The 22,596-nt window shown below is 37.5% G+C and overlaps 1 protein-coding gene across 1 annotated transcript in view; it reads left to right on the top strand.

Annotated features, from left to right (window-relative positions):
• Nucleotides 1–22,596, top strand: part of CCDC15 (coiled-coil domain containing 15) — a 90,641-nt gene that overhangs the window by 14,536 nt on the left and 53,509 nt on the right. The window contains exons 4-7 of the mRNA XM_030828902.1: nucleotides 5,815–5,928; nucleotides 8,521–8,643; nucleotides 17,807–17,953; nucleotides 18,183–19,352. Of these exons, the coding sequence (XP_030684762.1) occupies nucleotides 5,815–5,928; nucleotides 8,521–8,643; nucleotides 17,807–17,953; nucleotides 18,183–19,352 (1,554 nt within the window). The remainder of the gene's footprint in view (nucleotides 1–5,814; nucleotides 5,929–8,520; nucleotides 8,644–17,806; nucleotides 17,954–18,182; nucleotides 19,353–22,596) is intronic.

Here is a 22,596-nt window from a genome sequence, read left to right as displayed (position 1 = left end):
ATTAGTTGCCTAAAGTTAGGAGCTAGAATTGTAGACTGGAAGAAATTTCAAGTGGTCTTATAATATAGAACCAGTATTTTGTTTTCATTAGGACTGATATTTATCTTTAGGGATTCAGTTTCTGTGATGTCCCTTGACAGCTGCATTTTGGTGAGGAAGAACAACTGATCATTGTTTTAGTCTTACCAGATAATAACTTTTTATTGATCTCTCCCTATTCAGTTTGCTACTGTTTTCTAGCATGGTTTATTCCAGCTTTTTGTTTCTCACTGAATCTTTTACTCTCTTATTTCTATTTTTATTCTCTCTTTACAGTGCCAGTTTTCCAGCTTTTTAAAACCATGGAAATAATTACTTTTTGTAATAAAGCTTTAAGTAATGTGAAATAGCCTGCTAAGTTCTTGTAATCTACCATTGAAGAAATTAGTATTTTAGTCAGGCACCTTTGGCTGCAAGAACTTAGGCTAACCCAAACAAGGGGAAAGTTTATTTTAAGAATACGCATGGGTTAATAAGGGAAGAATCAGAATCTCACACAAATCCAAACTCCCTTGAGGAATGCAACTGGAGAGTTTTTCTGGACGTGAGGTAGCTCCAGTGACCCCAAGAGCATGAGATCTTTGATCTTCACACTAATACTTAATCAGTAGCTTGATTGATTCAGTTCTCATAGGGTGACCATCCTTCCCTATTGGTCTAAGATCGAGGGGTTTCCAGGACATGGGACTTTCAGTGCTAAAACTGAGACAGTTCTAGGTAAACTAGTATAGTTGGTCACCTTGTTTCTACATGTATGCTTCCCTCTTATTTTCTCATTTCTCTACGACTAACTAGTATTGTCATCTCTTCATCACAGCTTCATAACTTTGGTATACTTGAGGACCCGTTAGCCTCTTTTTTCCAGTTTAGGACCTTTTATGTTCAGGTCCTCTCTCTAACTTTTCTCTGGATATTTCCTAGTTTATTATCTGAGGTAAGGAATATTTATTGGCCCAGCCTGCCTTTTTGCATTAGGTCTACATTACTGGCCATCTTATAGATTGATAGCAATTGTGACAGAAGAAAGATAATGCAACTCGCTGCATTGCATTGGGATTCATGGGCTATAAAAAATGGCTCATGTGAGTTCAACTTTTAATGTATGGTATTTTCTGGCCACTGGAAAGTCTAACACATTTAAAAATCAGTATGATATCATTTGCAAATAAATTACATTGTACTTGAATAGAATTCAACTTTGATTAGATTTTTATGGCATTAACAATACACTTTACATTGGTATTAGTCCTCCATGACAATAAAGAAGGTAAAATTCTATAAATATTAGATCTCATCTATACTGTTTTCCCATGACCTACATAGTATTACTAATTGTTTCATTTATACAGTTACATGTAAATTCTATCTATTCTTGATTGGCTAAAAAATTACACAATCAAGTTAAAAAGAACTGAAGAAAATATGAACAGTGTCCTAGTTAGATATCTATATTTCTCAAATTTTATACTTCATATTTGCTTGATGCTTTAAATTTTACTATCTAATCATAGTTTGCTTTAGATCTTAAGATTTAAATCTCAAAATTTATTTATATATTACAATTTTTGTTTTGTTACAAAGAAGTGCTTTTGCTAATTGTTAAAGTTATGTTTCTGTGTGCAAAATAGACATTTTTTTTGGTGTGCAGAAGACATTGCATCAAGGCCTATTTTTATTTGATATACTACTACACAACCCTTGCTCCAGTCAGCTAAGGCTAGGGAGGAAGTTGCCTAAGGCTGCCCGTTTAATGAGGCTTGTAGGCCTGGCAGTATTCCTTAGAAGGCACTGTGATTTGGTTGTCTGGTATACCTGGGATATAGTCTCTAGGGGTCAGTGCAAGCAAAGTTTGTTTTCCTAACTAACAAACAGAAAGGAATAGCATCAACATCAACAAAAAGGACATCCACACCAAAACCCCATCTGTAGGTCACCATCACCAAAGACCAAAGGTAGATAAAACCACAAAGATGTGGAGAAACCAGAGCAGAAAAGCTGAAAATTCTAAAAACCAGAGCGCCTCTTCTCCTCCAAAGGATCGCAGCTCCTCGCCAGCAACAGAACAAAGCTGGACGGAGAATGACTTTGACAAGGTGACAGAAGTAGGCTTCAGAAGGTCGGTAATAACAAACTGCTCCGAGCTAAAATTTAGGCCCATGTTCTGTAGGATATTCCTGAGGTCTGATATATGTACATATGTATTTATATATGCAATATGAGAACCAAAAATGCATTTATATGTTTATGTTGTTCGTGAGAGGAAGCTTTTTGAGGGATATTGTCTGGGATTTTTTTTCCTCATTTTTTACACTTTGAGTTTTATTAAAAGTATATATGTACATAGCTTGAATAAGTAAAATAAATAGTTGTGTGCATTGTTATTAAAAAAGATAAGTACTTTGCCCATTTCCTCATTTCTTCTTCCTCAGAAGCAACTATTTGAATTCTTTTAGTTTTGTCTTTTGGTGTTAATATTCATATTTCTGAGCAACATGCTAGTAATACTCCTTCTTAATTAAAAAAAATTTAGGCATTTTTTATTGATTTACCACTAGGAAGGATGAGGATTTATTCCTCTTTCTATCCCCTGCCGCCACTACACATGCACTCTTTCCACCCCCGTCCTCTCTTTATAGTTATATTGTAATTTTGCTTAGATCTATATTAAGCATTTATGTTGTTATGACTATATAAACATTAATCACAGCTGATCTGTGAGTAAACTATGATTACGTTTCCTTCTATGTATGGCTTTTTGTTTTATCTGGAGTTATATTGATTTTTCATTTGCTAGGTTTTCTATTTATCTAATTAGTTATCTAATTATGAGTAATTCATCTCCATCAGGGAATCTAAGCCTTAGTCAGAGATTTAATGGTAGTCTTTGTTAATAACAGTTAACTACAAACGAATCAATAGTGTGCCTAAGGTCCTAGATAGAAAAGACTTTTGGTCAAATTTTATGTTTTAAGTATTTACACACATACAACACGTGCACATATGCATATGTACGTTTAAACATATATATGTAAGTATACATACAAATGTATATATATACCACAAACATTCACACAATTACACACATATGTAATGACCAACATCATCTTGAAGAGAAATGTGCTTATCTACTTGTTTATTTTAATTATTGCATAATTTAATTTATAATATCCCCCTGGGTTGTATGTTTTTGTTAAATTGCTTGTTAACATTAACTTTAGTCTTTGTATTAGTTTCTGGTGGCTGCTGTAACACATTAGCTCAAAGTTAATGACTTAAAAAATTACAGAAATTTATTATCTCTCAGTTCTGGAGGCCAGAAGTCCAGAATCTGCTTCACTAAACCAAAATGAAGATGTCATCAGGGCGGTGCTCCATCCTCAGGTTCTAGGGGAAAGTTTGTTTCTTGACATTTCCAGCTTTTGGTGTCTGCTGGCATTCCTTTTCTTGTGGCTGCATCACATCAATCTCTGCATGCCATTTTCACATCACCTCCTCTTCTGTATGTTGAATCTCCTTCTACCTCTGTCATAAGGACACTTTTGATGGCATTTAGGATCCATATGGATAATCCAGGATTATCTTCTCAATGTCCTTAAGATCTCAAGATCCTTAACTTAATCACATTTGCAAAGGCCCTTTTTTCTTATAAAGTAATATTTACAGGTTCTAGGGATTAACACCTGGTATCTTTGGGTGGCCATTATTCACCCTATGACAGTCCTCAAAGCATGTCTTGAAAAAGCCTTTCCAAGATTGAGGCTTGGTGAAGGGTTATGGTAACTGCAGAGAAACAGAAGAAAAATAATGTATATTCTAGCTGCTGGACCAGTTGAAATATCCTGCTTAAGGGCCTATAATCAATGTGACTGTAATAGAGGTTTGGACTTGATGGGAAATGAAAAATCTGAATCCCTATTTCAAATTTGTTACAATGGGGATTTTTGAATCCTTGGTCACATGGTGCAGGGCAATAACACCTACCTTAAGTGTCAGTGAATAAAAGCAGGCATAGTCATGGGGCTATTTTTTTTTTTTTATAATTTCAACTACGCATATCTCTTTTTGCATTGTGAACAGCTCTATCTTGATTGACTTTGGCCACTCCGCAGCTGGCCAAATGTAGAAGTCTTCCTCTTGGCAAAACAGAGTAGTATGTTTCAATCTGATTTCTCTGGATAGAGGTATAGATCTCTAGAAACAAGCATAAATAGAGGTGATGTGCTGTAAAAAAATCTGGGCTGGTAGAGTAGAGCGTTTTCATCCTTAGGTAATTATTAGTAAAAGCCATAAAGTTTATTTTATTTTTTTTTAAGACAGAGTCTTGCTCTGTCGTCCAGGTTAGAGTGCGGTGGTGCAATCTCGGCTCACTGCAGCCTTGAACTCCAGGCTCAAGCAGTCCTTCCACCTGTCCCACCTCAGCCTCTCGAGTAACAGACTACAGGAGTGTGCCACCACGGCAAATTTTTTTTGCATTTTCTGTAGAGAAGTCATAGCCATCATTTCTCTTCAAGGGATAATTGATATTATTAAACTTCCAATGAGTGGATTAGTAGCGGTCTTGGCTTTGCCATAATCTTACTGACTAGTAAGGGATATACTTTTCCTCCACGTGATACAGTGCTTATCTTTATTTTTTAATTTTAATTTTTATTTATTTATTTTTTTGAGATGGAGTATCTCTCTGTCATCCAGGCTGGAGTGCGGTGGTGCGATCTCGTCTCACTGCAGCCTCTGCCTCCTGGGTTCAAGCAATTCTCCTGCCTCAGCCTCCTGAGTAGCTGGGATTACAGGTGTGTGCCACCACGCCCGGCTAATTTTTGTATTTTTAGTAGAGGTGGGGTTTCACCACATTGGTCAGGCCAGTCTCAGTCTCAAACTCCTGACCTCAGGTGATCCGCCTGCCTTGGCCTCCCAAAGTGCTGGGATTACAGGCGTGAGCCACCACGCCTGGCCTACAGTGCTTATCTTAAAAATGATATATATTTTATTTCTTTGTTTCCCTAATGAGATATTCTTTGCAAATTTGTGAGATATAAAATAGGCTGTGCTTCTCTGAAAAATAAATCAAAATAGCCGCATACTGAAATTACTATAGATAAGGAATGAACACGAAATCAACATTTAATATTAGTAGTCATTTATTAGGTGTTACTTAAAGTAGTTGAAACAAATTGGTTCTTTTGAGATTTTTGAATTTGTGTTCTAAGTTAATTTAGGAAGGCTTCTTGGAGGAAGAGGAAGGGAGATTCAAGAAAAGACTTTAAGTAGCTATAGTCTTCAAATGTTGAGGGTGGAGAAGGGAGTCATGTAAATTGGGGATAAAAGGGCTTTAAGGAAACTAGGAATAGAGTCTCCTAGCAAGCAGTGATGAAAGCAATTAAGCATATATATGGAGCACTTGAAGAAATAACTCCTTATTGACAAAGGTGGATAGAAGGTAAGGAATGTGTCTGGTCAGTGATCTCCAAGTGTATTAATTCAGACTTTAGGTTCTCATAGTTTTGTGTACATGCTTTATATAAAGTATACATTATTTCTTAAAAAACAGTTTGAGTAACCACCCTTAAACCAAGTTACGAAGTACAGTCTCTAGAAAAATGACAAAAATGTTGTACCACACTATCAGCAGATCGAAGTCTCCTTTGCAAGTAATCCTGTTGTCTTAGATCTGGCATTTTTTAATAATAGGGACCTGTTGTCCTGTTGGAACACTTAGTGCATTTGGTATTAAAACTTATCCTGCTTTTGTTTGCTTTTTCCCCCTTTTCCTGGCAGCTTAGTCAAACTATGAAACAGGCACGTCACCGGCTAGCATCCTTTAAAACTGTGAGTAAAAAAAAGGGATCAGTGTTTCCAGATGATGGAAGGAAAAGCTTTCCTACCCGAGAGGTAAATTAATTTCTAATACATGATTTAAAAAAACACAGGTAAAAAATACAGATAAAGATTTACTTATATCTCAGCATAATTTAGAACTGTAAAATAATTGGAAATAGCCTTAAATACCCAATAGTAGGGGATGCTTGAGTAAATTGTGACATATCCATATGCAGCCATTCTAAAAAAATATTTTCAAAGAATATCTGAAGATAAGGGAAAGTGTGATATGAAGTTAAGAAAAAAGTTGGATATGAAATTAAGTATGATATGATCTTCATTAAAATATATGTATATATATTCAACAAATACTTATGGAATGTCTGTGATTGCCAGCATTGTTCTAGAAACAGGGCTTATAGTGGTGAAAAGACAAAGATCCCTCAAGGAGCTTCTGTGCTGGTAGGGAAGCATGTAATAAACAAGCAAATAAATATAGACTATAATTTCAAGTGATAAGTGCTATGAAGAGAAATACAGCAAAATAAAAAGATGGAAAGAGTTCCATGTGCATAGACAAAAGCCTAGGCAGAAATGGCACAAGAGGCTAATACTGATTATTTCTGGGTAGTAGTATTACAGGTGATTTTCTTCTGTTTTTTATTTTTAAAAGTTGTTATAAAGTATGTTACTGTCTAATCAGGAAAAAATTGATACTATTAATTTTTTAAAAAGAAAAATTGTTTTGATTCAAAACTTAAGTGAGAGTGTGGAGCTAGGATTAGGAGGATATGTAAGTCTACACTTATAAAATGACATTGTTTTGGTGCCTACCTCGGAATTCACAAATTTGGATCCTAAATTTATGTGTTTTCCTGTGTGTACTTAATTTTGGCATTAATTTCAATGTTTTATAGGCAGCATCTAGTAAAATAGACCATTAATTTATTTTTTAATACATTTTTTTTGCCAATAACTATGTTATTTTTTTGCCATCATCAACTGCCTCATTTAGTTCTTTCCCAGTTTTACTTCTTTTTTTTTTTTTTTAATTATACTTTAGGTTTTAGGGTACATGTGCACAATGTGCAGGTTTGTTACATATGTATCCATGTGCCATGTTGTTTTGCTGCACCCATTAACTCATCATTTAGCATTAGGTATATCTCCTAATGCTGTCCCTCCCCCCCTCCCCCCACCCCACAACAGTCCCTGGAGTGTGATGTTCCCCTTCCTGTGTTCATGAGTTCTCATTGTTCAATTCCCACCTATGAGTGAGAACATGCGGTGTTTGGAAAACATCATTCTCAGTAAACTATCGCAAGGACAAAAAAACCCAGTTTTACTTCTTAATTAGTATACTACTATTTTCCTGGAATATATGTATAATATATATAATATATAAATATATATTATATAGATATATAATTTTGTATTTTTTCCATATCTTGACACAAGCATCAAAAATGTTTGTCTCATATATGTTGGCAATTGGTTGAATACTAAACTGTAATGTTTTTCTCTTTAATTATAACTAAGAAATTTACAGTTAAATTTAAAAAGCAAGTGGGTGTGGATATGTGTCCACATATGGCAGCACATCCCACATGCGTTTATATGGTTGTCTTTTTCTAGCATTGCCTCGTGGCTCCCCAGATAGAGTTTCTTTTGTACCTAAAATTATTTTCAGATGTTGGTTTCTTGACAGTTTTCATACCTATCGTGGTTTGGCAGTACTATAGTTTGGGTCATTAGACTGACTCCAGGGTACTGTTAGATGAGGTGATTAGACACTTTCTACTAAATCAGAAAAAAAAAAACAGTTATCAGATCTTAGAGATGGATATTTATATTGCTTGGATCATGCTCAGACCTTTCAACTGGTGTTTTTCCAGAAAGTGTACTATTCACAGTTCTGACTGAAATAATTATCCAGTAGACGGGAGGATTAAGTCTGAGATAACATCTTTGTATAAACCAGTTTTATACATCAGAGATGCCGTTTAAATGTAATTCATTATTGTTATGGTGATAATGATGAATTCAGGCTACCTACTTGCTTCCAAAGAATGCATATATGTTTTTCAGGTAAAAATATGAAAAACAAATCTACTCAATACAATTGGGAATGATCTAAGAAATTGGTGAAATTTTTCTTATTACTTGTATCAGGTCTTTCCCTCAAATCTCAACAATTTTCTACCCTCTTAGTTGTGTGAAGTGGGAATTTGCAAGTCAGAAAGAACAATCTATGATTGAGTTGAACCCTGGTTTTATTTCATTATTAGTCTTTAGTGACATTAGAATCTGTCTGGTTGTTATTGATCCGGATTTGGAGATAAAAGTGGAACACATACTTACTTGTACTCTGTCAGGTTGCCAAGACTAAAATCATGAGTCTTTTGAAATTGTTACTGGCTAGAATAGGTGTGAGTTGTCATTTATAAAGTTAATATATTCTCCTGTTTTATTCCATATGTTTTTATATGTGAGTGCCTTTTTTGTACATATGAAGTAGAACTCATGTTTTTTCCCTTTATTGTGTATTAGACTACCAAAACCTACCAAGATAATTTTAGATCTTTCACAGAAACTCAACTTAGTCTCATGAATATGTTGCTTCCTCTAGACCTATTTATATTTGTAGTAATTTTTTTTTTCCAGAAAGTGCTTTCTAGGAAACCAGCATCCACTGGGATAAATACAGGAATAAGAGGAGAGTTGCCTATTAAGGTCCATCAAGGTCTTTTAGCTGCTGTACCTTACCAGAATTATATGCAAAATCAGGTAGGGAAATATAAAAAGTAGAGGGGAAAGACATTGGCTTATTAGAACTATCCATAGCTAACTAAGGATGGGATAAAGGGTTAAGATATCCAGTATTTTTTTTAACGGACTTTATTGAGATATATGATTCATATACCATACAATTCACCCATTTAAAGTGTACAATTCTTTGGTTTTTAGTACACACAGTTTGCACAGGGTTGTGCAACTGTTACCACAATCTAGAGCATTTTATTTTTAATTTTTTAATTAATTTTTTAAAATAACTTTTATTTTAGATTCAAGGATACATGTGTAGATTTGTTATATGGGTAAATTGCATGTTGCAGGGGTTTGGTATACAGATTACTTTGTCACGTGACATTACCTAATAGGTAGTTTCCCCATCCTCACCCTCCTTTCACCTTCTACACTCAAGTAGGCCCTGGTGTCTGTTGTTTCCTTCTTTGTGTTCATATGTACTGAATGTTTAGCTCCCGCTTATAAGTTAGAACATGTGGTATTTGGTGTTCTGTTCATGAATTAGTTTGCTTAGGATAAGGGCCTCTAGTTTCATACATGTTGATGCAAAGGACATGATCTCATTTGTTTTTATGGCTGCATAGTATTCCATGGTGTATGTGTACCACATTTTCTTTATGCAGTCTACGGTTGATAGGCATTTAGGTTGATTCTGTGTCTTTGCTATTGTTAATAGTGCTGTGATGAACATATGCGTGCATGTATCTTTAAGGCAGAGTGATTTATATTCCTCTGGGTATATACCAGATAATGGGATTGCTGGGTTGAATGGAAATTCTGTTTTAAGTTCTTTGAAAATCACCAAACTGCTTTCCACAATGGCCGAACTAATTTACGTTCCCCTTAGTGGTGTATAAGCATTATTTTTTGTCCACAGCCGTGCCAGCATCTGTAATCTTTTGGCTTTTTCTGACTGGTGTGAGATGGTATCTTGTGGTTTTGATTTGCATTTCTCTAATGATTAGTGGCGATGAGCGTTTTTTCACATGCGTTGGCCATGTGTATGTCTTCTTTTGAAGTGTCTGTTAATATCCTTTGTCCTCTTTTATGGAGTTGTTTTTTGCTTGTAAATTGTTTTAATTCCTTGTAGATTCTGGATATCAGACCTTTCTTTGATGCATATTTTCTCCCATTCTGTAGGCTGTCTGTTTATTCTGTTGATGGTTGCTTTTGCTGTGCAGAAGCTCTTTAGTTTAATTAGATCCCATTTGTCTTTTTGTTGTTGTTGTTGCAGTTGCTTTTGACATCTTCATCATGAAATCTTTGCCTGTTTCTATGTCCAGATTGATATTTCCTGTGTTATCTTCTAGTGTTTTTTATGCTTCTAGGTTTTATGTTTAAGTCTTTAATTCATCTTGAGTTGAGTTTTATATATGGTGTAAGGAATGAGTCCAGTTTCAATCTTCTGCATATAGCTAGCCAAATATATCCCAGCGCCACTGAATTGGGAGTCCTTTCCCCATTGCTTGTTTTTGTCAGTTTTGTTGATGATCAGATTGTTGTAGGTGTGCAGCATTATTTCTGGGCCCTCTATCTGTACCATTGGTCCATGTATCTGTTTTTGTACTGATACCATGTTGTTTTGGTTGCTGTAGCCTTATAGTGTAGTTTGAAGTAGGGTAATGTGAGCTTTGTTCTTTTTCTTAGAATTGCCTTGGCTATTCAGGCTCTTTTTTGTTTTCATATGAATTTTTAAATAGTTTTTTCTAATTCTTTGAAGAATGTCATTGGTAGTTTGATAGGAATAGCATTGAATCTATACACTGCTTTGGGCAGTATGGCCGTTTTAATGATATTGATTCTTTTTATCCATGAGCATGGAATGTTTTTCCATTTGTGTCATCTCTGATTTCTTTGAGCATTGTTTTTTAATACTTATTGTAGAGGTCTTTCACCTCCTTAGTTAGCCATATTCCTGGGTATTTTATTCTTTTGTGGCTATTGTGAATGGGATTGCATACTTGATTTGGCTCTTAGCTTGGATATTGTTGGTGTATAGGAATGCTACTGATTTTGTATCCTGAAACTTTGCTGAAGTTGTTTATCAGATCAAGGAGCTTTGGGCAGAGACTATGGGGATTTCTAGGTATAGAATCATATCTTCTGCAAATAGGGATAGTTTGACTTTCTCTCTTCCTACTTGGATGTCATTTTTTTCTTTCTCTTGCCTGATTGCTTTGGCTAGGACTTCTAGTACTATGTTGAATAGGAATGGTGAGAGAGGACATCTTTGTCTTGTTCTGGTTTTCAAGGGGAATGCTTCCAGTTTTGCCTATTCAGTATGATGTTGGCTCTGGGTTTTTGTTATAGATGGCTATTATTATTTTGAAGTATATTCCTTCAATGCCTCGTTTGTTGAGGGTTTTTAACATGAAAGGATGTTGAATTTCATTGAAAGCCTTTTCTGATTGTTGAGATCATCATGTGGTTTTTGTTTTTAGTTCTGTTTATGTGGTGAATCACAATTAATAATTTGTATATGTTGAACCAACCTTGCATCCCAGGGATAGCTTTATTATGGTGGATTAACTTTTGATGCACTGCTGGATTTGGTTTGTTAGTATTTTGTTGAGGATTTTTGCATCTATGTTTATTAAGAATATTGGCCTGAAGTTTTGTTTTTTTGTTGTGTCTCTGCCAGGTTTTGGTATCAGGATGATGCTGGCTTTGTAGCATAAGTTAGGGAGGAGTTCCTTCTCCTCAATCTTTTGGAATAGTTTCAGTAGAAATGATACCAGCTCTTCTTTATAACATCTGGTAGAATTCAGCTATGAATTTGTCTGGTCTTAGGCTTTTTCTGATTGGTAGGCTTTTTATTACTAATTCATTTTAAGAACGTGCTATTGGTCTATTCAGGGATTCAATGTTTTCCTGGTTCAATCTTGGGAGGTTGTGTGTTTCCAGATATTTATCCATTTCTTCCAGATTTTCTAGCTTGTGTGCATAGAGGTGTTCATCATAGTCTCCGAGGGTTTTTTTGTATTTCTGTGGGGCCAGTAGTAATGTCCCCTTTGTCATTTCTGATTGTGTTTATTTGGATATTCTCTCTTTTTAATTAATCTAGCTAGTGCTCTATCTTATTAATTCTTTCAAAGGACCAGTTCCTGGATTAATTGATTTCTTGTGTGTTTTTTCTTTCTCAGTTTTTATCAGTTCAGCTCTGATTTTGGTTATTTCATGTCTTCTACTAGCTTTGAGGTTGGTTTGCTCTTGTTTCTCTAGTTTTTCTAGTTTGATGCTAGGTTGTTAATTTGAGACCTTTCTAACTTTTTGATGTGGGTGTTTAAAACTATAAACTTCCCTCTTAACACTGCTTTGGCTGTGTCCCACAGATTCTGGTATGTGGTATCTTTTTTCTCATTAGTTTCAAAGAATTTCTTGATTTCTGCCTTAATTTCATTATTTACCTGGAAGCCATTCAGGAGCAGGTTGTTTAATTTCCATGTAACTGTATGGTTTTGAGTGATTTTCTTAGCACTGATTTCTATTTTTTTTTGTGATCCGAAAGTGTGGTCGGTTTGATTTTTTTTTGTGTGTGTTTTTTTGCATTTGCTAAGGATTGTTCTATGGCTGATTGTGTGGTTGATTTTAGTGTGTGCCATGTGCAGATGAGAAGAATGTATGTTCTGTTACTTTGGGATGGAGAGTTTTGTAGATATCTATAAGGTCCATTTGGTCAAGTGTTGAACTCAGATCCTGAATATCTTTGTCAGTTTTCTGCCTCAATGATCTCTTTTTCTTTTGGAGATGGAGTCTTGCTTTGTCACCCAGGCTGGAGTGTAGTGGCACGATCTTGGCTCACTGAAACCTCCGCCTCCTGGGTTCAAGTGATTCTCTTGCCTCAGCCTCCTGAGTAGCTGGGACTACAGGCACCCAGTGCCACGCCTGGCTAATTTTTGTATTTTTAGCAGAGATGGGGTTTTACCATATTGGCCAGGCTGGCCTTGAACTCAGTGATCTCTTTAATATTGTCAGGGGGCTGTTGAAATCTCCCACTATTATTGTGTGGTTATCTCAGTCTCTTTTTTTTTTTTTTTCTTTTGAGATGGGGTCTCACTCTGTCATCCAGGCAGGAGTGCAGTGGCATGATCTCAGCTCACTGCAGCCTCCGCCTCCTGGGTTCAAGTGATACTCCCAACTCAGCTGCCTGAGTAGCTGGGACTACAGGTGCACAACATCATGCGTGGCTAATTTTTGTATTCTTTGGTAGAGATGGGGTTTCTCCATGTTGGCCAGGCTGGTTTTGAACTCCTGATCTCAAGTGATCCACCCACCTCAGCTTCCCAGAGTGCTGGGATTACAGGCATGAGCCATCGCACCTGGCCTGAGTCTCTTCATAGGTTTCTAAGAACTTGCTTTATGAATCTGATTGCGCTTGTGTTGGGTGCATATATATCTAGGATAGTTAGGTCTTCTTGTTCAATTGAGCTTTTTACTATTATGTAATACCCTTCTTTGTCTTTTTTTAAATTGTTATTTGTTCAAAGTCTGTTTTGTCTGAAATTAGAATAGCAACCCCTGCTTTTTTATGGTTTCCATTTGCTTGGTAGATTTTTCTCCATCCCTTTACTTTGAGCCTGTTGGTGTCATTTCATGTGAGATGAGTCTCTTGAAGACAGCATACCATTGGGCTTTGCTTCTTTACCCAACTTGCCACTCTGTGCCTTTTAATGGGGCATTTAGTCCATTTACATTCAAGGTTAGTATTTGGTGTGTGCAGATTTGATCTGTCATCATGTTGTTAGCTGGTTATACAGACTTGTTTATGTGGTTGCTTTATAGTATCACTGGTCTATGTACTTAAGTATGTTTTTGTAGTGGCCAGTAATAGTCTTTCCTTTCCATATTTAGCACTCTCTGTAGCGTCTCTTGTAAGGCAGGTCTGATGGTAATGAATTCCCTTAGCATTTGCTTGTCTGGAAAAGATCTTATTTCTTCTTCATTTATGAAGCTTAGTTTGACTGGATGTGAAATTCTTGGTTGTAAATTCTCTTCTTTAAGAATGCTTAAAATAGGCCCCCAATCTCTTTGGCTTTTAGGGTTTCTGCCAACAGATTTGCTATTAACCTGATGGGATTCCCTTTGTAGATGACCTGCCTCTTCTGCCTGGCTGCCTTTAACATTTTTTCTTTTATTTCGACCTTGGAGAATCTAATAACTGTGTGGTTGGGGGATGGTCTTCTTCTTTTATAGTATTTTGCAGGGGTTCTCTGCTTTCCTGAATTTGAATGTTGGCCTCTTTCACCAGGTTGGACAAATTTTCATGGATGATATGAAAATATAAAATACATTTTGCAAGTTGCTTGGTTTCTTTCCCTCTCAGGGATGCCGATGAGTCATAGATTTGGTCTTTTTATACACTTCCATGTTTCTTGGAGGTTTTGTTTATTCTTCTTTTTTCTTTTTTCTTTATTTTTGTCTGACTGAGTTATTTTGGAGAGCCAGTCTTTGAACTCTGAGGTTCTTTCCTCAGCTTGGTTAATTCTGTTATTAATACTTACTATTGCATTATGAAATTCTTACAGTGTGTTTTTCAGCTCTATCTGATCAGTTTGCTTCTTATAATGGCCATTTTGTCTATCAGCTTCTGTATCATTTTATTGTAATACTTAGATTCCTTGGACTGGGTTTTAACTTTCCCCTGAATGTCAATATTTTTGTTGCTGTCCATATTCTGATTTCTATTCCTGTTATCTCAACCATTTCAGACTGGTTAAGAATTATTGTTGGGGAACTAATGCAGTCATTTGAGGTAAGAAGACATTCTGGCTTTTTGAGTTGTCAGAGTTCTTGCACTGGTTCTTATGTTTGTGGGCTGTGTTGTTCCTTCAGTCTTTGAAGTTGCTATCCTTTGGATTTTTTCTTTAATCCTCTTAGATGTCCTTGGGGGTTTGATTCTGGTATAAGGTGGAGTCAGTTGACTGGCTTCATTTCTGGAAGATTTTAGGGGCCAGGACTCAGCTCATGACTCTTGGGCTGTGTCTCTAACTCTGGAGGGCTGGTATTGGCCCTGGCTTTGTTCTCTGGCCCCTTAAGGTTAGGAACCTGCCACACTTGAGGAACTAAGGTGTTCCCAGGCTGCTGGTCACAACACACTGATGGAAAGTGCCAGCCAAAATGCTTTTTTGGGTGGTGGCAATGGGATTCATGCTTGTTTTTATGTGCCAGCAGCAGTGGCAGTGTGGCAGGGTGCACACTGTGGTGGGGTGCTGGCAGGTACAGGGGTGTTGGCCTCCTTGTGGGCATTTGCAGTGGTGGTGGTTGCAGTGCTGCACCAGAGGATGGAGCGGCGGGAGTGGGGCCTACTGGCATCAGTGTGCATGTTCACTCTGGTGGCAGTGTCAGCATGTCATGGGGCGCTCACAGGCATGGGGCTGGTGCCCTCCAGGTAGGCGTTCATGTGCAGCAGTGGCCGTGCAGGGCAGAGGGTTGGGCTACTTGTCTCTTTGCGTGCCTTCACATTGGCAGTAGTGACACACCATTGCAGGCAGGGTGCGCTCACACTGGCAGCAGTGGCATGGTGGGGTGCATGCACACTGGTGGGGAAGGGGAGGTGAGGTCTGCCTGCACACACACATGTGAGCAAAATGATGTAGGGGTTGCTGTGGGTGAGTGCATGCTGGAAAAGTGGCATGAGGGAGGACGCAGTGGGGGAAGGGCATAGGCAGGCTCATGCTGGTTGGTGTGGTCTGCTGTGATGGTCAGGCATGGTCTGCCAGCACAGGAGCTATTATGTGGGCCTCTGGGAGGTACCCTGGTGGGCATCTGAGGTTGCACTGCAAGCAGGGCTGGGGCCTTGGGAGAGACTGGTAGAGAGGGGTGCACTCACGTAAAACTGGCCCTGTCTTACGGGCAAGATTGCCCTGCTCTGTTCACGTCTGACAGTTCCCCTATGGCTAATGTCTCCTAGGGGAGCAAGGTGGGCCTTGGGGGATGGACAGCCTGACCATGCCCTACTACAGATACTCCTGTACTGAACCCTCTAGGCTTTGCATCAGCTGGAATTCTGCCCCACCACCTCTCTAAGCAGCTCTCCCAGCCAGCGCAAGTGTCGGTGGGGGTTGTGGGGTCTCCTGCTGCCAGGATTCCAGAGGTCTGTGGAGTGAGCAGGTCACTCCTCACTTGTTCAATTCATCCCTTCCGCAGGAGCCACTGGGGGCCAGGAACAATTCCTGGTGCACGGTAGCCCCATTCAAGGTTCCCACCTTCCTCCTCTTTTGGCCCAGCATCTGTGTCTTCCCTCTGTCCACTCTTAATGCCTTCCCTCCAAAGATCTGCTAGGAGTGTACCATCTTCCTAATGTTCCAGTCTCTCGGTAGTAGATGTTCCTCCTGGCTGCTTCTAGCCAGCTATCTTGCTTTTGGGATTTGCTCTAGAGCATTTTCTTCACTCCTAAGAGAAACCCTGTATCTCATTCTCTCCTTGCCCTTAACCTCAATCCTAGGCAACTACTAATCTACTTTTTGTCTGTATAGGTTTACCTATTCTGGACATTTCATATGAAAGGAATTATGTGATGTATCGTCTTTTGCGACTGTTTTTTTCTCTTTGCATAATGTTTTAAAGTTCATCCACATTGTAGTGGATGTATCAGTACTTCATTCTTTTTATTGCTCAATAATTTGTTGTATAGATGTACCACATTTGGTTTATCCATTTATCAGTTAGTAGACTTTGGGGTTCTTTTCACTTCTTGGTGTTTATGAATTATGAATGATTGTGTATGAGCCGTTGTGTACACATTTTTGTGTGGACATTCATTTCTCTTAGGACATTCATTTCTAGGAGTGAACTTGCTGGATCATATAGTAATTCTATGTTTAACATTTCAAAGAACTGCTAAACAGTTTTCCACCAGCAATATGTGAGGGTTCCAATTTCTCTGTATCCTCCAACACTTACTATCGTCCTTCTCTTCTGTTATAGCTATCCTAGTAGATGTGAATTGGTATCTCACTGTACTTTTGATTTGTAGTATATTTTCCTGATGACTAATGATCTTCAGTATCTTTTCATGTGCTTGTTGCCCAGTTGTATAACTCTTGTGGATAAAATGTCTATGCATGTGCTTTGCCCATTTTTTAATTGGGTTGTCTTTTTATTATCAAATTGTTAAGTGTTTATATATATATAAATTTATACAGAAAAAAATATATATAATATGTATATATTCTGGATGCAAGTTCCTTATCAGATAGTTGATTTGCAAGTATTTTCTCCCATTCTGTAGACTGTTATCTTACTTGATTAATAGTATTGTTTATGGCATAACATTTTTAAATTAGTCACTTCTTTTTTTCTTATGTTGCTTGTGCTTTCGATGAATTATCTAAATAATAATTGTTTATCCTGAGGTCATGAAGATTTATTCCTATGTGTTCTTTTAAGAATTTTATAGTTTTCAGCTCTTAATTTTAGGTCTGTGATCCATTTCGAGTTAATTTTTACGTATGCTGTAAATAAGTGGCTCACCTTCATTCTTTTGAATATAGGTATCTAGTTGTCTCAGCATCACCTGCTGAAAACACTATTCTTTCCTCATTGAATTTTCTTGGTACTCTTGTCAAAAATCAATTGACTATAAATGTGAGGGTTTATTTCTGTACTTTCAGTTCTGTTCCATTGTTCTGTATGTGTATTACAGTGTCTTGATTCCTATAACTTTGTGGTAGCTTTTGGAATTGGGAGGAATGAGACCTTCATCTTTGTTCTTCTTTTTCAAGAAAGTGTTTTGCTACTGTGGGTTCCTTGCATTTCCATGTGAATTTTATGATTAACTTGTTAATTTCTGCCAAAGAAAAGCCAAGTGGCATTTTGATGGGGAGTGTTGTAAATTTGAGAAATATTACCATCTTACCAATCTTGTCTCTTGATCCATGAACATGTTATGTGTTTCCATTTATTCTGATCATCTGTCATTTCTTTCAATTATCTTTTTAGTTTTCATTATATAGTCCTACACTGTAAACATTGTATAACATTTGACTATGCTGACCTACTAAAATTATAATAGCAGTGACCTGAAGCCTAGAATTTTATTGCAATCACATTGTTTCTTCTTATAATAGCTACATGGTGTGTGTGTGTGTGTGTGTGTGTGTGTGTGTGTGTGTGTGTGCGTTTTCATTGTTTTTTTCTTTAGGAACTTGACTATGAGGAACCTGACTATGAGGAATCTTCATCTCTTGTAACTGATGAGAAAGGGAAAGAAGATTTGTTTGGGAGTGGCCAGCAGGACCAGCAGGATATCCTTTCTGAAGATAAGAACAAACCTTTCAGCAGAGTTCAGGTAAAGCAATAAAAGAAATTGTGATTTGGACTAGGTATTGCCAGTAATGTTTTACTGATTTAGGATTGTAGATTTAGCTTTTGTTAAGTTGGACAAAGATTATAATTTCACATTTTATTCTAGTAATTTGCTTCACTGCCATATCATTTTGATATTTTGATTATTTTGGAAAGCCTAGAGTATTGCTACTAACTCACATTCTGTATTTGGTGTTTATGTTCACTTTTAGAAAGTAAAATTCAAAAATCCATTATTTGTTCTGATGGAAGAGGAAGAACAAAAGCAGTTACATTTTGAGGGCCTTCAGGATATTCTGCCAGCAGCCCAGGATTATTTTCCAGAAGCCCAAGGTGATTTGCTGGAAACCCAGGGTGATTTGACAGGAATCCAGAGTGTTAAGCCAGATACCCAGGCTGTTGAACTGAAGGTTCAGGTTACTGAGGCAGAAGGCCAGGCCATTGAGCCAGAAGGCCAGCCTATTAAGACAGAAACTCAGGGTATTATGCTGAGAGCCCAGAGTATTGAGCTAGAAGAAGGGAGTATTGTGTTGAAAACCCAGGATTTTCTACCCACAAAGCAGGCTTTTCTAACGAAAAACCAGGATCTTTTACTCAAAGACCACTGTGTTCTCCCTAAAGACCAGAGTATTCTACTCAAATATCAGGACCAGGACTTCCTACCCAGAGATCAGCATGTTCTCCCCAAAGACCAAGATATTCTGCCAAAATATCAGGACCAGGATTTTCTACTTAAAGACCAGGATTTTTTATCTAGAGACCAGCATGTTCTCCCCAAAGACCAGAATATTCTACCCAAATGTCAGGACCAGGATTTTCTACCCAGAGACCAAGGTTATCTTCCCAAAGACCAAAATATTCTACCCATATGTCAGGACCGGGATTTTCTACCCAGAGACAAAGGTTATCTTGAAGACCAAAATATTCTACCCATATGTCAGCACCGGGATTTTCTACCCAGAGACAAAGGTTATCTTCCCAAAGACCAAAATATTCTACCCAAATGTCAGGACCAAGATTTTCCACCCAGAGACAAAGCTTATTTTCCCAAAGACCAAAATATTCTACCCAAATGTCAGGACCGGGATTTTCTACCCAGAGACCAAGGTTATCTTCCTGAAGACCAAAATATTCTACCCATATGTCAGGACCAGGATTTTCTACCCAGAGACCAAGGTTATCTTCCTGAAGACCAAAATGTTCTACCCATATGTCAGGACCAGGATTTTCTACCCAGAGACCAAGGTTATCTTCCTGAAGATCAAAATGTTCTACCCATATGTCAGGACCGGGATTTTCTACCCAGAGACCTGCATGTTCTCTCCAACGACCAGAATATTCTACCCAAATGTCAGGACCAAGATTTTCTACCAAAATATCAGGTAAAATAGGTGGAAAGGAGATACAAAAAGAAGAAATAAGCTACTTAGGGTTTGAGGAGGGGTTTGTAAGGACTGCAGTTATACCTTGGAGATACTGTGGGTTTAGTTCCAGGCCATTGCAATAAAGCAAATATTGGAATAAAGTAAGTCACACAGATTTCTTGGCTTCCCAGTACATATAAAAGTTATGTTTATATTATACTGTAGTCTATTAGTGTGCAATAGCATAATGCCTAAAAAAAGTACATACCTTAATTTAAAAATACTTTATTGCTAAAAAATGCTTACGATTGTCTGAGTCTTCGGCAAGCCATAATCTTTTTGCTGGTGGAGGGTCTTGGCTTAATGTTGATATCTGCTGACTAATCAGGGTGGTGATTACTGATGTTTGGTGTGGCTGTGGAAGTTACTTAAGACAATGATGAAGTTTGCCACATCATTTGACTCTTCCTTTCACGAAAGATTTCTCTGTAGCATGTGATAATGTTTGATAGCATTTGATCCACAGTAGAACTTCTTTCAGAATTGGAATCAATTCCCTTAAACCCTGCCACTGCTTTATCAACTAAGTCTGTGTAATATTCTAAACCCTTTGTTGTCATTTTAACAATGTTCACAGATTCCATCTCAAGAAAACACTTTCTTTGCTCATCATAAGAAGTAACTCCTCATCCATTTAAGTTTGAACATGAGATTGCAGCAATTCACTCACATCTTTGGGCTCCACTTCTAATTCTAGTTCTCTTGCTGTTTCTACCACATTACAATTACTTCCTTCACTGAAGTCTTGAATGCCTCAAAGTCCATGAGGGTTCGAATCAACTTCTTCCAAACTCTTGTTAAAGTTGGTATTTTGACCTCCTCCCATGATTCATGAATGTTCTTAATGGCATCAAGAATGGTGGACCCTTTCCAGAGGGTATCAACTTACTTTGCCCATATCTATCAGCGGAATCGCTGTCTGTGACAGATACGGCCTTAAGAAATGTATTTTATAAATAACAAGACTTGAAAGTCAAAATTATTTCTTGATCCACAAACTACAGAATGGATGTTGTGTTAGCAGGCATGAAAAAACAACATTAATCTCCTTGTATATCTTCATCAGAGCTCTTGGGTGACTAGGTGCATTGTCAATGCGCGGTTTAAAAGGCATCTTTATTTTTTTTGGAACAGTTGGTCTCAATAGTAAGTGTAAAATATTATGTAAAACATGCTGTAAACAGATGTGCTGTCATCTTGGCTTTGTTATTCCCTTCATAAAGCACAAGAAAAGTAGATTTAGTGCCATTCTTAAGGGCCCTAGGATTTTTGGAATGGTAAATGAGCATTGGCTTCAACTTAAAGTCACCAGCTGCATTAGCCACTAACAAGAGAGTCAGCCTGTCCTTTGAAACTTTGAAGCCAGACATTGACTTTTTCTCTCTAGCTGTGAAACTCCTAGTCATCTTCTTCTAATATAAGGCTGTTTTGTCTACACTGAAAATCTGTTGTCCAGTGTAGCCACCTTCATCAGTGATCTTAGCTAGATCTTCTAGATAACTTGCTGCAGCCTCTCATCAGCACTTGCCGCTTCACCTTGCCCTTTGATGTTATAGAGACACCTTATTTCCTTAAACCTCATGAACTGACCTCTGCTAACTTCCAACTTTTCTTCTGTAGTTTTTTCACTTCTCTCAGCCTTCATAATATTGAAGAGAGTTAGGGCCTTGCTCTGGATCAGGCTTTGGCTTAAGGAGATGTTGTGGCTAGTTTTATCTGTCCATACCGCTAAAACATTTTCCATATCAGCAATAAGGCTATTTTGCTTTCTTACTTATCATATATTCACTGGAGTAGATTTTAATTTCCTTCAATAACTTTTCCTCTGCATTCACAACAGGGCTGTTTGGTACAAGAGGCCTAGCCTTCGGACTGTCTTGGCTTTCAACAGGCCTACTTCTCTAAGCTTAATAATTTCTAGCTGTTGCTTTAAAGTGGGAGACATGTGGTTCTTTCTTTCACTTGAACACTTAGAGGCCATTGTAGGGTTATTAATTGGCCTAATTTCAATATTGTTGTGTCTCAGTGAATAGGGAGGTCTAAGGAGGCGGGGGGGTGGCCAGGTGGTAGAACAGTGAGAACACACATAACATTTATCAGTTAGGCTTGCTGTCTTATATGAGCATGGTTATGGTGCCCCAAAACAATTAGGATAGTAACATCAAAGATCACTGATCACAGATCACCATACCAGATATAATAGTAATGGAAAAGACTGAAATATTGTGAAAATTTCCAAAATGTGACACAAAGACATTACACGAGCACATGCTATTGGAAAAATGACACCAGTGAATTGGCTTGATGTATGATTGCCACAAACCTTCAGTTTGTAAAAAACACAGTATCTGCAAAGCATAATGAAAATAGGCATGCTGTATATTGTACCTGATTTGGAGATCCATACTTGGAAAAAATAGTTTCTTGATTGATTTCTCAAAACTCCAGTGCTCTTACTAAGTGTTAAAGTATTACCAGCAGCATATTACTCCAAATAAACAATTTGCTGTTTGTTTTCTTTTTATTTAATTTTTAAAATCAACACTCTACCCAGATTTTATGAACAATTAATTTTTTATTTTTAATCTTCTTCATTAGGAGAAATATTTCTGGCAGCCATTATCTGCTTAGACAGCTGAAAGGTGGAAAAAGGAGTGGTCCATAAGTACTCAGCAGTATCTTTCACACAGGTTCCAAGGCCAGCCCTCCACCAGAGATCAGTTAGACTAAAAGGGAGAAGAAAGAGGGCAACAGGAATTAGATTACTTAGGGTTGTGGTTGGATTTTTGTGGAATGGAGTGTAGTTTTTTGTTTTATTCCATAAGGTGCTCAATTATATTCTGATCTTGGTTAACTCCAGAATTCTCACTAAAACCTGAAGTCTTAAACTGTCATTCTTAACTGAACAATTGATATGTTGTGTTTGTTCCTTTATAGAAAGCAAATCTGAAGCAGCCAACATCCATTTTGATAGGTAGGAGAAGGAGAGAGGCGCTTCCTCTGGCTGTCCATCAGGATCTTCTTTTTTTTTATTATTTTTTTATTTTTTATTTTTATTATTATACTTTAGGTTTTAGGGTACATGTGCACAATGTGCAGGTTTGTTACATATGTATCTATGTGCCATGTTGGTTTGCTGCACCCATTAACTCGTCGTTTAGCATTAGGTATATCTCCTAATGCTGTCCCTCCCCCTTCCCCC

Source organism: Nomascus leucogenys, chromosome 15 (assembly GCF_006542625.1).
Source record: "Nomascus leucogenys isolate Asia chromosome 15, Asia_NLE_v1, whole genome shotgun sequence".
NCBI lineage: Eukaryota > Metazoa > Chordata > Mammalia > Primates > Hylobatidae > Nomascus > Nomascus leucogenys.
Note: the sequence above shows the minus strand (reverse complement) of the source record. Positions and strands in the feature narration are given on the sequence as shown.